Below are 14,319 nucleotides of genomic sequence, written 5' to 3'. Positions count from 1 at the left end.
GCTGTGCCAGGAACAGTGTTGGGAATAAGTGGGATAAGACAATGAGTCCTCTGATCATGCCTCCCCTCAGAGGCCTCACATTCCTAAAGGGTAGACAAGACAGGAAAATAAGTCACCACAAAAACAGCATATAATAAGCCATTTATTAGCTTTCCATATCAACACCTGTTCTGTCTGTCACGAACAGTGCACCAAGACTTGTGGCGAGGGCTCCAGGTACCGCAAGGTGGTGTGTATGGATGTGGACAAAGGCACTGAGGTTCACGGCCTACGCTGCGACACGAGCAAGCGGCCTGCGGACCGGGAGAGCTGTAGTTTGCAGCCCTGCGAGTATGTCTGGATCACAGGAGAATGGTCAGAGGTACGTCCCGGGGATTCTGTAACTGCCTTCAGGACAGCGATGGCCTGAAGGCAACAGAGTGACCTCTGGGTAGGAATGGGGGAGACTGGGACCCACCTGCCAGTTCCACCTGCTGGGGCTAGACCCCTCCCCACCATGTGCAAGGTAGGAGGATGCCTGAGATGATCTCTCGGTTCCCCTCAGTCCTGTGATTCCCCTTGATGTCCTGTTGGTATGATAAAGGAGGAATTATCACAGGGCCTGCTAGTTCATGTGATGCCTGTTGGTGTCTGAAGAGAGTTAACATAAGAAGATGCCCTTCGCGTCGGGGAGACAACAGGGAATGGCAGAGACTGTGACAAACGAGCACGTCCCGTGTGATGGGAGCAGCTCCCTCCCTCTCCAGCAGAGGCCATGCAGAAATGTGGGTCCGGTGGTACCAGACCTGAGTTTTCAAGGAGGACAAAAATCTGAACTTTTATGCAGGGTCTCCTAACTTTAAAACGTGGACTCCAATTTTTTATTTGAAAACGTTATGTGGGGCAAAGCAAACCTTTCCGTGGGCCAGATACGGGCTGCCTCTTTGACAACCTCTGATCCAGAGGAACCAAATGATTTTCCAAAGTATTCAAGGAATCAATTTTTTTCTTCTCTTCGTTTGCCCACAATGCCTAATCTAGAAACTTTTTATTATTAATAGACCAAACATGATCACATTGTTTTCAAACCTCGTAACACTTCTTAAATTTACTTATTTAAATTCAAGTTAGTTGATGTACAGTGTAGTCTTGATTTCAGGAGTAGAATTTGTGATTCATCCCTTCCATATGGCCCCCAGGGCTCATCCCAACAAGTGGCCTCCCTAATGCCCGTCCCCCATCTAGCCCATCCCCCACCCACCTCCCCTCCAGCAGCCCCTCAGTTTGTTCTCTGTATTTAAGAGTCTCGTATGGTTTACTTCCTTCTCTGCCTCATAATATTTTCAAAGACTGAAAGACCTCTAACATCCAAACCAGTTGTCATTTGCCCAAAAGGAGTTAGAGGTTTCGGAATTACCTGGGCTCGTAGCAAAGTTTCACAGGGCAGCGGTTTCACATTTCAATAGGAGGAATATTTGCATGCAGACGATAAGTGTGTTGGGTGGTGAATGCTTCCTTCACTGTAGCTGGCCTAGAGTCCTTTCTAACTATGTCTCCCCATCCTTCTTCTCTTTACTCCATTGACTTTTGCCTCCCCTTCCTCACCCAGGGGACATCTGGCAATGTCTGGAGACATTTTTGGTTGTCACAAGTGGAGGAAGTGGGATACTACCAGCATCTAGTGGGTAGAGGTCAGGGATGCTGCTAAATCTCCTGGAGTATGTGGGACAGCCCTCCCCCACCCAGCCACCCCTCCTCCCCCCCACACACACACACAACAGAGAGCTATCTGGCCCAGATGGCCATGGTGCTGAAGTTGAGAAACCCTCCTTTACCCCGACTCTGCATGTTCTCCAACTCTTAAAGAGTGGAAGGGAGACATGGTCCAAATCATTAGGAAGTACATTTACCATTGGCTAGCCAGGAACCTGGGAGTCCAGATGCTTGCTCAAAATAGTCCTTGACTTTGGGTTTGAGGCATAGGTTCCAACCCATCCAGATTCCAAGGAGGGTTTGGGGGAAGGCGTCTGGGGAGGGTGCCTCTCTTCTCTTCAACTCGCTTCTCCCCGGTCCTCCTCAGGTGTGGTCCATAACTTCTGGTTCTCAGGTCCATAACTGCCTGGTTCCCCACCAGGCAGGGAAAAGCCTCTCTCGCTCCTCAGGCCTCTGAGCTCTCCTCTCTGCCTCCTGGAGGCCTCCTCTTAGTAGTTTCTGGCTTACTTCTTGGTCGTTCATCTCTCTGGAGTTTCTACACTTGTCACACTGCAAACATTGGCCTCTTCACTTTTCATCTTAGCCAGTCTTTTGTGTGTTATTATTATGCTAAAAGAATTGCGATCTAAGACTGAGTCATGTGACTCCTGTAGCTTTATTTTAACCTTAATCTTAACCCCCCAACAGATGAGACTTGGAGAAGATCCAAATCTTCTCCAAAAAAAAAAAAAAAAAAAAAAAAAGTCTTCAGTATTTCTGCAAATTCTCAAGTGTTTCATGGATTAAAAACTCTGGAAACTTATAGCAAAGTGGAGAAGGGTTGGAGATAGGACCTCACATGGATGCAAGGGCCACTGGACCAGAAATCCCTCTAGAAAAGCTTCTGGAAAAGTTCAAGAGCCACAGCAAGCCATGCCTTTTCTCTAGGACCTCTGTCCCCTGGAGAGTTGAGTGCTTTTCTCTGAGCTCTCCTTGAATTTGAGCAGGCCTGGGCCAGATGGGAAAAGAGCACCCCATCACCCCTGGCTCATCATGCATTTCTCGGCTTAGGCCTGAAGTGCATCATTAATGCAAGGAGCGCACATTCTTACCATTTCATCCTGCTTTACTGTTATTTTCACATTAGAAAAGTAATATATGCTCATAATGAAGCAAGCACATGACCCCCCAGGGCATGGAGAGTCAAGAGTAAGAGCTTCTCTGCCTCCCTCCTCCCCACCAGTCCCCCTCCTCCCTCCCAGCCTAGACAGACCCAGCATTGGCTGGCGATCTGCCCACACACGAAACACCCCAGACCAGCCTCGCCCTCCCCGGGCCTGGCCTCTGCTGGCTCTTCAAGCATTTGAACAGTGGCAGCCGAAGAAGGAAGAAACATGCACAACATTTCCAGGTCTCGAGCCATCTGAAAAGGAAGGACCAGGGATGCTCCGTGTGCCTCTGGCTGGGCCTGTCACCCCCCTGCCTCCAGGACCTCTTCAAGAGGTATCTTCTCCCTGGAACAGGTAGTTATAGGAGACGAAAGCCACGTGGCTGAAAGCACCAGCTCAGGAGACGTTAGGAAAGAATGACACTGTGGCTTTTAATAGCTAGTGAGACCTCATGGATGCTCCCCCTGGAAAAAGCAGACCACACCACTTGCTGCAGACTGGGTCAGGGGTTCATCCAGGACGCCTCCGGCAACCTTTGGTCTAGAGAATCCTGATCCTCTCACTTAATTTTATGTGACACCTTCCCAGGGGATGGCCGGTTATCTGACCACATTGTCTAAAAAACACCATCAAAACTAAATTCACTACGATGCACTTTTATTTTCTAAATATATTGTATCAAGTACTTAGCGTGGGAAGTCAAACCTACTTGAACATGGCGTCAGTAACCAATTAGGTGTCTCATCACAGGAAGGATCTTGGACGCTAGTAAGACGTCCTCTCTTTCTCCTTTGGCATGTTGTTTGCATATTTGTAAATGCCGTGTAATGATGGTCAACAGGTATAGTGACTGCCTGATCTGGTTAGATAGGCAAAGAGATAGGAGAGCAGAAGGGTGACATTATCGGTCCAGACGTATGGGCAGGGAGAGCAAAGAGAGAAGGAGAGTGAGTGCGGGGCAGACGGGAAAGCAAAACGAACGGAGCAGGAAAGGAAAACTGCGCCCAAGTCCCCTTTTGGCTAAGTGCTTGGGTTTCACCTGTAACTCAGGTGAGCTGTGACACGCCCTCCTCCCGTCCCCTGTGGCCACATCTCCGGTTTGGAGAAGCATGTGCAGTGGGGCTTTGGGGAGCGTCTAAATGGAACCAGGGACAGCTGGAGCCTCCTCCCCTCCTCCCCTTGAAATCCAAAGCAAGGGCTCAGGGCACACCGTCCCGCAGCGGGGGCCACACTAGATCCCCGAAGGCGACTTTTAGGGTTGTCTGTCCGCGGTGCGCTTGGGGCCTGCCGCTTGCAATGCACAAACAAGCTAATAAAGTGAGAGCTCTCTGCAGCGTCGTCCGGGGTCAACGTTGGATGTGGGGGTCAGGGGCCTATTGTGGGCTGCCCCCAGGCGCTGCTCCAGCCTCTCCTCCCACCCCCTGTTTTCCCAGTGCTCAGTGACCTGTGGAAAGGGCTACAGACAAAGGCTCGTCTCCTGTAGCGAGATTTACACCGGGAAGGAGAATTATGAGTACAGCTACCAAACGGCCGTCAACTGCCCGGGCACTCAGCCCCCCAGCGTCCATCCGTGCTACCTGAGGGAGTGCCCTGTGTCGGCCAGCTGGAGAGTCGGCAACTGGGGCAGCGTAAGTAGACTGTTCGGTGATCAAATGGGAAAGCTTTGGGATCCCAGACTTCATCTTAGACATGTCCTGCCTCGGCCGTCCCGAGGGAGCCTCCTTCCGGGAGGGATGCTGGGAAGACACTGGTGTTAGCACCTCGAGGTGGGCTGATGGGAAGAGAAGGTTCTCTTCTCGTTCGGCAGGGTGGCCAAACCCAGAGCTTAGAGCACGGGCTCTGAAGCCAGACGCCCGCCCTGTGAATCCTGGCCCTCCTACTTGCCAGTTGAATGAGAGGTGCAACACTTCTGTGTCTCTGTTTCCTCATCTGCAAAATGGGTGGTGGTGAAGAAGGGACGAGTTAATATGTAAACAGCTCGTAGATCATAATAGCACACTTCACGTTACGCGTATTTTACCACGATGTTTTTCCACACCAGCTCCCGGAACTCTGTCACCTAGTAAGAGTTACAGAAGAGTTCGTTGTTGCTTCCGCGGTTAGGAAGTCAGCAGACTCTAGTCCCTCTTCAACGGGAGTATTTCACTGCATTAGGCGTACAATAAGCGAGAACATTTAAAATTGCGACTGTCCTTGGAGTATTGCCACCACCCCCTGGCTCCTGCCTACTAGGTTCTCAGTGTGGCCAAGCGATGAGACAAAGTACAGGATCGGTTGAAAGGGGTTAGGGTTTGAATCCTGGCTCTACCATGACCTTGAACAAGTTTCTTGACATTTGGGCCCCAATCTCCTCTCTGTAAAAATAGAATAATGGGAGTACTATCTCAGAAAATTTTTGTAAGGCTTAATGAGAAAATTATATATCGGATATATATGTCATATATATAAGTATATATGTTATGCATGTAAATATAAATACACAGGTAAGATACCCACATATATGAACATGGATGTATAATGCTTAGCACAGAGACTGCTCCACTGTAAGTGTTGCACATACGTCAGCATTTGTTTTTAGCAGCCTAGGGTCTGAAATGACACCTCGGACGTGGAGCTGTGAGCCCCGCGTCACTAGACCCCAAGCCTCCCGGGTTCTGGGGCTGCATCACTGACTCTGGTCTGCCTTCCAGTGCTCAGTGTCCTGTGGTGTGGGAGTGACACACAGATCTGTGCAGTGTTTAACCAACGAGGACCAGCCCAGCCACTTATGCCCTGCCGACCTGAAGCCAGAAGAAAGGAAAACTTGTCACAATATCTATAACTGTAAGTGGGCCAGCTGAAGCCCTTTCTCCGGAGCACGAGGACCAGGGTTTCCTTGTTCGTTTGCCCACCCTCATTGGAAATAGAGAATTTATAAGATAAATAAGTGCTGGGGATGAAATGCACAGCGTGAAAACCATAGTCAACACTGCCGTATGCTACGTTTGGAAGTCGCGAAGAGAGTAGATCCTGAAAGTTCTCATCAAAAAGGAAACAAAAACCATTTTTATGCATCTATCTGTAGGAAATGATGGATGTTAACTAAACTTAGTGTAACTATTCACAATCTGTAGAAGTCAAGCCACTATGCTCTACGCCTTAAATCTATACACTGCTATAGGTCAGTTACCTCTCCATAAAACTCAAAGAAAAAAAAACTTTTACCCCCCAAAAGGGAAAGAATTTATTCTAAGGAAATTATCCCCCCCACCCCGCCTTTTCAAGCTGCAAAGTGTTAGTGTGAACAGTATCATTCATTCCCCAGGCAGACAGCGGGGGGATCCGGGAGCATCACACTCCTTTTGTACGTTTCGTGGTTTCTAGGTGAGTTACCCCAGAACTGCAAGGAGGTAAAGAGACTGAAAGGTGCCACCGAAGATGGTGAATACTTTCTGCTCATCGCGGGAAAGCTCCTGAAGGTGAGCAATGCATATCAGTCATTATTTCTAGAATGATTGGAGAGTGAGTCGCCCTGGGTCCCATGGTCTCACCTCTGAGCTGCTCTTCCTAGGTTATTTCTGGCCTCTCTTTCAGATATTCTGTGCAGGGATGCAGTCTGACCACCCCAAAGAGTTCATAACCCTGGTCCATGGTGACTCAGAAAACTTCTCCGAGGTATACGGGCACAGGTAGGAGCGTTCGGGCTCGGAAGGGCACAGACAGCTGGAGATGCCCCGGAAGTAGCTGCCATCCTCACCAGAACATTCTCTCCGTGACGTAGGCTGCACAACCCAACCGAATGTCCCTACAACGGGAGCCGACGGGATGACTGCCAGTGTCGGAAGGACTACACGGCAGCTGGGTTTTCCAGTTTCCAGAAAATCAGAATAGACCTGACCACGATGCAGATAATAAGTAAGTCCGGTAGAATGTCACGGAGAAGGGGACGTGCCCATTCCTCTCCCCATTCAGCCAGCGCACTGCACACCGCACACTGCCCGGGGGCAAGGCTCTGAGATGCTGCGGCGGAACGAGATGGGTTGCCTTGCCATCCAGTGACGACAGCTGGGGTCCAAGCTGCGTGAGGGCGGGGTTGGCTCCTTTCCATTTTACTGCTGTACAGCCAGTCCCTGGAAGGTGCCTTGCCCAGGGCGGAGCTCCCGTGAGATTTGTGAGAAATCAATGCGTGGAGTAGGTGAAGGCCACTAAAAGGGGACCACTGCAGTGGGGGGAGTCAGGACGGCATCCCCCAAAATATGACACTGAACCTGACATCTCAAGGTCAAGTAGCAGTTAGCCAGGCACAGGGTATCGGCGTGGGGAAAGGAAGGGTAGTAGCAGAAGCTTTGAAGGGAGAAGACAGAGCAGCTGCACGCCTTAAAGAGATTCTGATGGAATCTTCCATTCCCCCAACCGCCTCCCCCCTGCACAGTACACACACATGCAGGGGCACACGGCTAATTTTATCCAGTTGTCGATTTACAGAAGAGAAGCGGACCACGGGCTTGCCTCTTGTAACCAGCCTCCGCGCGAGCTGATTTCATCCTGCAGCCAACACTGCCTTTTCGTAGGGACGTTAATCACAGGCGTGGTTGTAGATAGCTGAACGATCCAAACGTGTTCCCTCGAATAGAGGAAAAACAGAAATAATGAATAATTAATTTTTCCTCATTACCGTTGCTCCCGTAATGAGTAATATTGCATTGCTTTCCCCTCGAGGTGGATGAAACTTGATTTGTACCAAGCTACTTTTTATCGCCTTCCGCAAGCCTGATGGGGGCTAAAGGCAGAGAGTCTGCAGTTTTTCCGCTTAGAAAAACACTCCAGCTGAGACTCCGGGCTTCGGTGTGCTGTGGCCACAAGGGCCCCTCTCTTTGCGGGACAGGGAGCTCAGACTTCCTTCCCACTGGAGCTCGGTTAACTGTAGAAAGATGAAGGGCTGTTCCCGAAAGGCAAGGCAGGGAGGTAAAAGCGGCCTCTCCTTCCACCAGCGATGGCTTTTGCGAGATCCTTGCTTCGACTCCTCCTGCTCTGTGTAGAGCTGCTCTCCGGAGCTATGAAGAGGTTAAAAACACAAGCATTGTTTTCATTGGATTTTTTTTTTAAACTCCAAGGTAGCCCCAAACTTGAGAAACTGCCATTAATACTTTCAAGATGAGGGTTCTAGCTGCGCCACATTTTGGCAGGCATAGTGCATTGGCCATGGGAGGGCAGCTAAAGCCCCAGGAAGTAACTCCTAAGTAGCTGGAGATACTTTTGTAGCTGATTTCTTCCCATCCTTACAGCTGGGAGGCTGTACGTAGGAGACTCACAGCCATCCAGTGACGCTTACCTTTAATGGACGTGATTCACGTATTTATTTATTTATGTGAGAATCAATTCCAAAGTCATCTTAAACCCCCCTCTTGGCTTCCAAAGTCATCTTAAACCCCCCTTTTGGCTTCCCTCCCATGGAGAGACCGTGCAGATAAAACCCAGGGAGCGAGGCTCTTGAACCACAGATCCAAGGGGGAAAGCAGTGCACATCTGGATCTGTTGCACATCTGGATCCGTTTGCTCACTAATGACACTTCGGGTATTTTTTTTCTCTCCGCTCTCCCTCTTACTCTTTCTCTCACTATCCTTCTTCCCTCCCGCCTCCCTGTGACTGTCCTATCCCTTCTGTACCTTTTCGGACTTCTCTCTTCTCTCCCTTTCTGCAAAACCCCGCAGCCACTGACTTACAGTTTGCCCGGACCAGCGAAGGACACCCTGTCCCTTTTGCCACAGCCGGGGACTGCTACAGTGCTGCCAAGTGCCCGCAGGTATGTGCTAAGGGCTCCCCCCACTGAGGACCCACGTCCCGCCCTGTCCGCAGGGGACCCCTGGCTGCTTCTGCTCCCGGGAATACAGTTAGAACAGCTGCTCTGGAGGGCAGTTTGGCCCCCTGCAGGAAGTCTCAGAGATGCTCTGAGCTACTCATGTAGCCACGCCACTCCTAGGAGTGTTTCCTAAGGAACCACTCAGAGCTACATGCAGCAAAATGCACCTGCTATAACGGTAAACATCTGGAAGCAGATTAGGCATCAGAGGGCAGGGGCTTTGCTTAAACAAACCGTGCTGGTTCACAGAGTGAATGTTATACAGTCAGTGACAGGCCGGTATAGGCTTCATGACTGGCTCTTTAAGAAAATCACAAGTCCTGCTTTGTAGCATTTTTGCCAGCCTCCCAGGTGTAAATACTCTCGCTCCGCCCCGCCCCCACGCCCCGTAACTGATTTCAAGCCACCAGCGTTATGTCCCCAAATGGGGAGTCCGGCAGAAATGCGCACAATCGGCTCTCGCAAGCCAGGACAAGCGTGCTCTAACCCACCACCACGGTCAGCCGTTACAAATTGTAAACGTTGTGTGACAGAAAAACTGCTATCCCTCCTTAGATGTATAAAACGTGTAGTGTCCAGACGAAGGGCAAGTTTACCATCGTCTGCTGGATTTGCTGTTCAGCAGAGCCGCTCAGCGGCCATCTCAATGCCCGGCCACACTGCCACACGCCCTTGCCGCTCTGGAGGTGTGGATATTTTGAAACGCGCTGTCGTAAGGATCTGCCTGGCGCCACTTTTGCAAAATCGGCATCATCTTTGCAAGATGCTGCGGCCCTGAGAAGGCGTGACGAATTCCGTGATTCAGGCCAGAAGAACTTGGCCCCAGTTCTGGCTTTGGTTCGAAAGGGGTCCTCACGAGGCCGTTGCTAAACTCTGGGCCAGGAGTTTCCCACTCGGCCCCCCGGGCCTTCAAAAGTCTGGGGACCAGGACGGGGAGCTGCATTGGGAATACACCATCTCCCCAGGATGGGTTTAGGCCCAATCAGAGACCATCCGAAGACAAACACATCTGAATTTTCTTTTAACAAAGTGTTTTCTCAGCCCCCAGCTTCAGAAAGCAATGCTAAACATTTTAGGGAAGTGAAAAGGAAGCTCTCAGGGAGAAAGAAAATAAACAAAGGACATAATGGTAAAAGGGGGCCTCTCCTCTATTACCCAGGAATTGAAAACTTTTGAAGTGCTGTTTCTTTAGAGCAGCAGATGACTTCAAACACCCCACTGGTGTGGGTTGCATTTTAACAGCTAATAGATTAGCCCTGTCCTGCCTTTTTCAAAAGTCTGAGGATCTTCTTGTTTCTCTCTGCGCATCTTTGGGGAAGTTTAGGTAAATGAAAGGTAATCTGCATTCATTTCTTTTAATAATTCAGAGACAAATGAACGTATTGATTTGCTAAATCCTGACCCTGAAGCAATTGCTAAATGAGAAAACCCAAAGCCCATGAGAAGCTAATTTGTATTTTTTCCTAGCCTGTTCTTCAAGCCATATCAGGGATTTTCAGAACTCAATCCCTTAGACATTTATTGAGCACCAACTCCATATACTGATGAAAGCCCTGAGTTTTGCAGACGGGTTTTCCAGGAAAAGGTCCAAAGAAGCACCCTTGTGCGAGGAGCTTTGGAGCGGTTGGCCCCTCCTGTGACCTGCTGATTGCACAGAAGCCAAAGGGAATGTGCTGTTTCCTCCTCGTTCACACTGTGGCTTTGGCGACTTACTTAGCAGTAAGAGCAGGTCCCCCAAGGGCCCTCAACAGGAAATGTAGCCAGAATGTGTTTTCCTCTTCTGACCACAGGGGATGCGGCGTTACTGTTACTGATGCTGGAATTGGTAGCATTTACTGAGTGTTTACTAGAGTTTAGACTTGGCTCAGCATTCCTAGGTGGTGTGGCATGTCACCCCACAGCAGCCACCAGCGAGAATGTCCCCCTTTTCAGATGAGAAAATGGAGTCACAGAGACGCCGGGGGGGTGGGGGGGAGGGGGCTTGCCCAAAGCCACACAGCTGGTGCTCAGTAGAGGCGGGATTTGATCCCAAATGTGTCTGAGTGCAAATCCATGATGGCAGACGGGTCTGCCTGACCCCACTTGCAGAGAGGACTTTGCAGCCTTCTCCTTTGTCTGAACAAAGAACAAAACCTCTCCTAGTCTCAGGCACATCTTTCTCAAATCCCTCTGGATCCTCTAGTGCATGCATAACCCGGAATTATTTTTATCCTCTTAAATCAGCCACAGGAGGTAGTAGCTATAACATTCCCACCCTCTACCCCTCAAAGATGAGGGCTGTAGGGGCAAAGATGTCTCACCTGGAGCTCAGAGGACAGACAGTAAGTTTTCACTCCTCATGGGACCCTTAACTTAAGGTGGTCATTATCAGCTGAAAACGTAGGTCCCCTGTGCTGGAAAAGGTGGAAAGAGAACGAGGAGGAAGACTGCCCGTTCCATCGGGTCTGTCACCCGCTCCGAGAGGGCAGATCTAGCCAGACGTGTGTATGGAGGGTGCTTAGACACCGGACGCCCAGATCAGCGGGGGGAGTTCTTGGGCCACAAGGCAGGTCAGGGGCCTGGACCTTGCAGGAACCTTGAGGTCAAAGCAGATCACGCTACCTTCTCCTGCAGTGCAGGGGGAACAGACCATCCGCATGGGAAGCAGGATGGGAAGGGGAGAAAGAGAGGGATCCTCGGCTGCAGTGGGGTCTGGTCATAATGAACGGTGTGAACATGGCCTCAGGACAGGCAGGAGAGTGAAATAAGGAAATAGCAGGTGAGAGAGCAGAGCTGGGAGAGGTGTGTATCTGAGGAGGCCGGGCAACGTTGGGCTTCGTGCCTCAGGGCAGCCACAGTCACAGACACTTACTGAGGCCACTTCGCCTACCAACCACTAACGTCTGTAGGGTACTTCATAATTTCCAAAAATACTTTTTAAATATCACCTACTCTGTGCCAGGTAATGAGTTACATGCATTATACCTTCTACCTCACCCCCTCCTATTTGCAGTGTAGGCATTACTAACCCATCTTACAGATGGACTCAGGAAAGTTAAGCCTACACGAAAAGGAGAGGAATCTGGATTCTAGGAAAAATCCAAACTGTCACAACCAGAGTTTCTCACTGTCAGCACTATCAGTGTTTTGGACTGGATCGATCTCTGTTGTAGGGACTGTGCTGTGCATCGCAGGCTATTTAGCAGTACCTCTGGTCTCTACCCACCAGATGCTAGTAACACACACACACACACCTGCCAGTTATGACAACCAGAAAGATCTCTAGATAATTGCCAAATTTCCCCCCAGGGGCAAAATCGTCCCCTGTGGAGAGCCACTAACTTCGATGCTCGCATCACTTCCGAGAATTGGAATGTTATTTTGTCCCCATGTCATACATGTGGAATCTAAGGCTCCAAAGGGCTTGATAACCTCTGGTTAGGAAATAGTGATGGCACGGACACAGAGAGGGAGCCTGCAGGGTACCCCTAGTCCTGCCAGGTCATAGTGGACAAGCCAGGATGGAATATTTATTAACACTCTATCAACTGCCTAGCTATGTGTTACAGACCGTTATTGATATAAATAAAGCAATACCAAGTCCCTCCCCTAAGTCTACTGTTCCTCTTGGAGCGAGACACCCAACACAAAACAACCAATAACCAGGATTTCCGAAGTCAGGTACCAGCCGTGTGCTGCATGGCTAATTTCATTTAGCCCTCCCTACAGTAGGCTGAGGCAGATACTGTTACTATCTTCCATTTTACAGGTGGACAAACTGAGGTTCTGAGATTTCATCCCCCCTCTCCCTCCCTGAAAGAGCCCGATTTTTACATAGGCCTGGCCGGCGCGGAGTCCGCCTCGCCTTATTAAAGACTGCTTTGACAAAGTACGGGACCGTGTCAGGTTCCGAGAGGAAACATTCACCGTGAGCGTGTTGGTGCAGAACATTTTCAGTTCTGAAACCGCTCCTTGTGGGGTTCGAGGAAGCCTCAGCAAAGTATTTCAGGTGCCTTTGTGGAGTCATTTTTGCAAGCGAGGGAGAAATAGAGACTGATGGGCAACGCAGGAGAAGAACTCTGCGGCGGCGTCTCCTTAGTAATAAACGTGGAAACACCGAGGCCGGGTTTTGAAAGGAATCCTGGAGCGGGTAGGGATCCGGGATCCCCGGCCTGGAAGAGGCGGTCCCGCTGCAGGCTGTGTAGAACGGGCCGCGCGCGCCCTCTGCTGGCCGTCCCGGAGAGCGCACCTGTCCTTTGAAGTCCCGCCCTGCTGTGCTTAGGCCGCGCAGTGCTCAGCGTGGCGGGGAAGCGGAGGCCCGGGAAGCTTTGGCAGCGAGATCTTGTTAGAAAAATTACACTGTGGTATTTTGTTCCTGAAGGAATCTGATAATTGTGAGCAACATCAGGATTGCTGGGTTAGGGAGGCAGAATGGCGCTGGTTGAGAGCGAGGACTTTGAAGTCAGGAAAATGTGAGTTGGCCTCGCACTGTCTCCTGCAGAAGCTAATCACCTCCACCGGGCCTTAGTTTCCCCATCTGTAAAGAGAACGCCTTCAGAGAGCTCTTGCGAGCATGCATGTAAAGTGCCTGGCCCAGACTTCCCCCCACCTTCCAAAAAAAAAAAAAAAAAAAAACCACCCTCATTAATTAGTAGCTATCGTAATTAATTAATGTCCTTCTCCTTTCCAAGGGCCCTTCATTGTGTGGCCTTTGCTTAGGACATCACGTGGACCAAAAGTCTTTTTCATTGGCTATTTATTCCAGGGTCGTTTTAGCATCAACCTTTACGGGACCGGCCTGTCTTTAACTGACTCAGCCAGATGGATATCACAAGGGAACTACGCGGTCTCCGACATTAAGAAGTCCCCGGTAAGGTGACCTAGTGGCTTCCGTTGGGTTTTGTTTTTTTCTCTTTCCTTCCTTCCTTGCCGAGTCTGTTGTGGTGGTGCTAAAGGGACGAACGCGCTTTCCCACTTGCTGAAACTATTTTGCAAAGTGTCAGGAAGGAAATTTAGGACATAAATTGAAGGTGAAGCAAGTGTAAGTTGAGTTTATCCGAAAGAGCCTTGCTTCGCTTCTGGTGAATCCTTCCCTGAGTCCTCAACCTGTGAACCATCCAAGTAATTGGACGATGCCTAACGGGGAAGCTGAAAGCAGTTAAGAAGCCTCTGAGAGAGTGTGCAGCTCCAACACCTTGCAATTAGCCAACATTAGATTCCTTTTGTGAACGTAGGGCACAGGATGTGTGTTTGTTGTTGTTGTTGTAAGAAAAAATGGAAGCACAACAGAGGCTGGAAGGTAGGGATGTTATCAGGTGATGTTCGCAGAGCGTTAGAGAAACACTCAGGGGTTTCACAGTTACCAGGTTTTCATGCTCAAAAATCCTGCCACTCAAGGTGTGGTCCACATAGAGCATCAACATCACCTGAGGCTTGTTGCAAATGCAGTTTCTGGGGGCCCGTGGCTTCTAAGTCCGGATCTGCCGCTGAACAAGGTCTCCAGGTGGATCATAAGCAAGGCACAGCTTGAGAAACCCTGGTCTCGGCGGTGTTTCTCAGAATCCCCTGGAAAAGTTTCAAATGCATGTGCCCAGACCCCAGCCAGACTGACTGAATGGGAACCTCCCAGGCAGGGGTAGAATTTTTAACTCCCCTTGTAT

At 50.0% G+C, this 14,319-nt stretch overlaps 1 protein-coding gene across 5 annotated transcripts in view; it reads left to right on the top strand.

The window, feature by feature from the left end:
* The window catches only part of ADAMTS9 (ADAM metallopeptidase with thrombospondin type 1 motif 9), a 172,549-nt gene that overhangs the window by 138,225 nt on the left and 20,005 nt on the right, over nt 1-14,319 (top strand). For all 5 annotated transcript variants that reach the window (XR_009609757.3, XM_060631519.3, XM_060631521.3 and 2 more), the window contains 8 exons: nt 188-361; nt 4,274-4,468; nt 5,531-5,663; nt 6,204-6,298; nt 6,414-6,508; nt 6,601-6,734; nt 8,532-8,623; nt 13,425-13,529. Coding sequence is in view for 4 of the 5 variants with exons in the window: in XM_060631519.3 (XP_060487502.3) it covers nt 188-361; nt 4,274-4,468; nt 5,531-5,663; nt 6,204-6,298; nt 6,414-6,508; nt 6,601-6,734; nt 8,532-8,623; nt 13,425-13,529 (1,023 nt within the window). In the remaining variant the exon portion in view is untranslated. The remainder of the gene's footprint in view (nt 1-187; nt 362-4,273; nt 4,469-5,530; nt 5,664-6,203; nt 6,299-6,413; nt 6,509-6,600; nt 6,735-8,531; nt 8,624-13,424; nt 13,530-14,319) is intronic.

The sequence above is a fragment of the Panthera onca genome, chromosome A2 (assembly GCF_046562875.1).
Source record: "Panthera onca isolate mPanOnc1 chromosome A2, mPanOnc1 haplotype 2, whole genome shotgun sequence".
Lineage (NCBI taxonomy): Eukaryota > Metazoa > Chordata > Mammalia > Carnivora > Felidae > Panthera > Panthera onca.
Note: the sequence above shows the minus strand (reverse complement) of the source record. Positions and strands in the feature narration are given on the sequence as shown.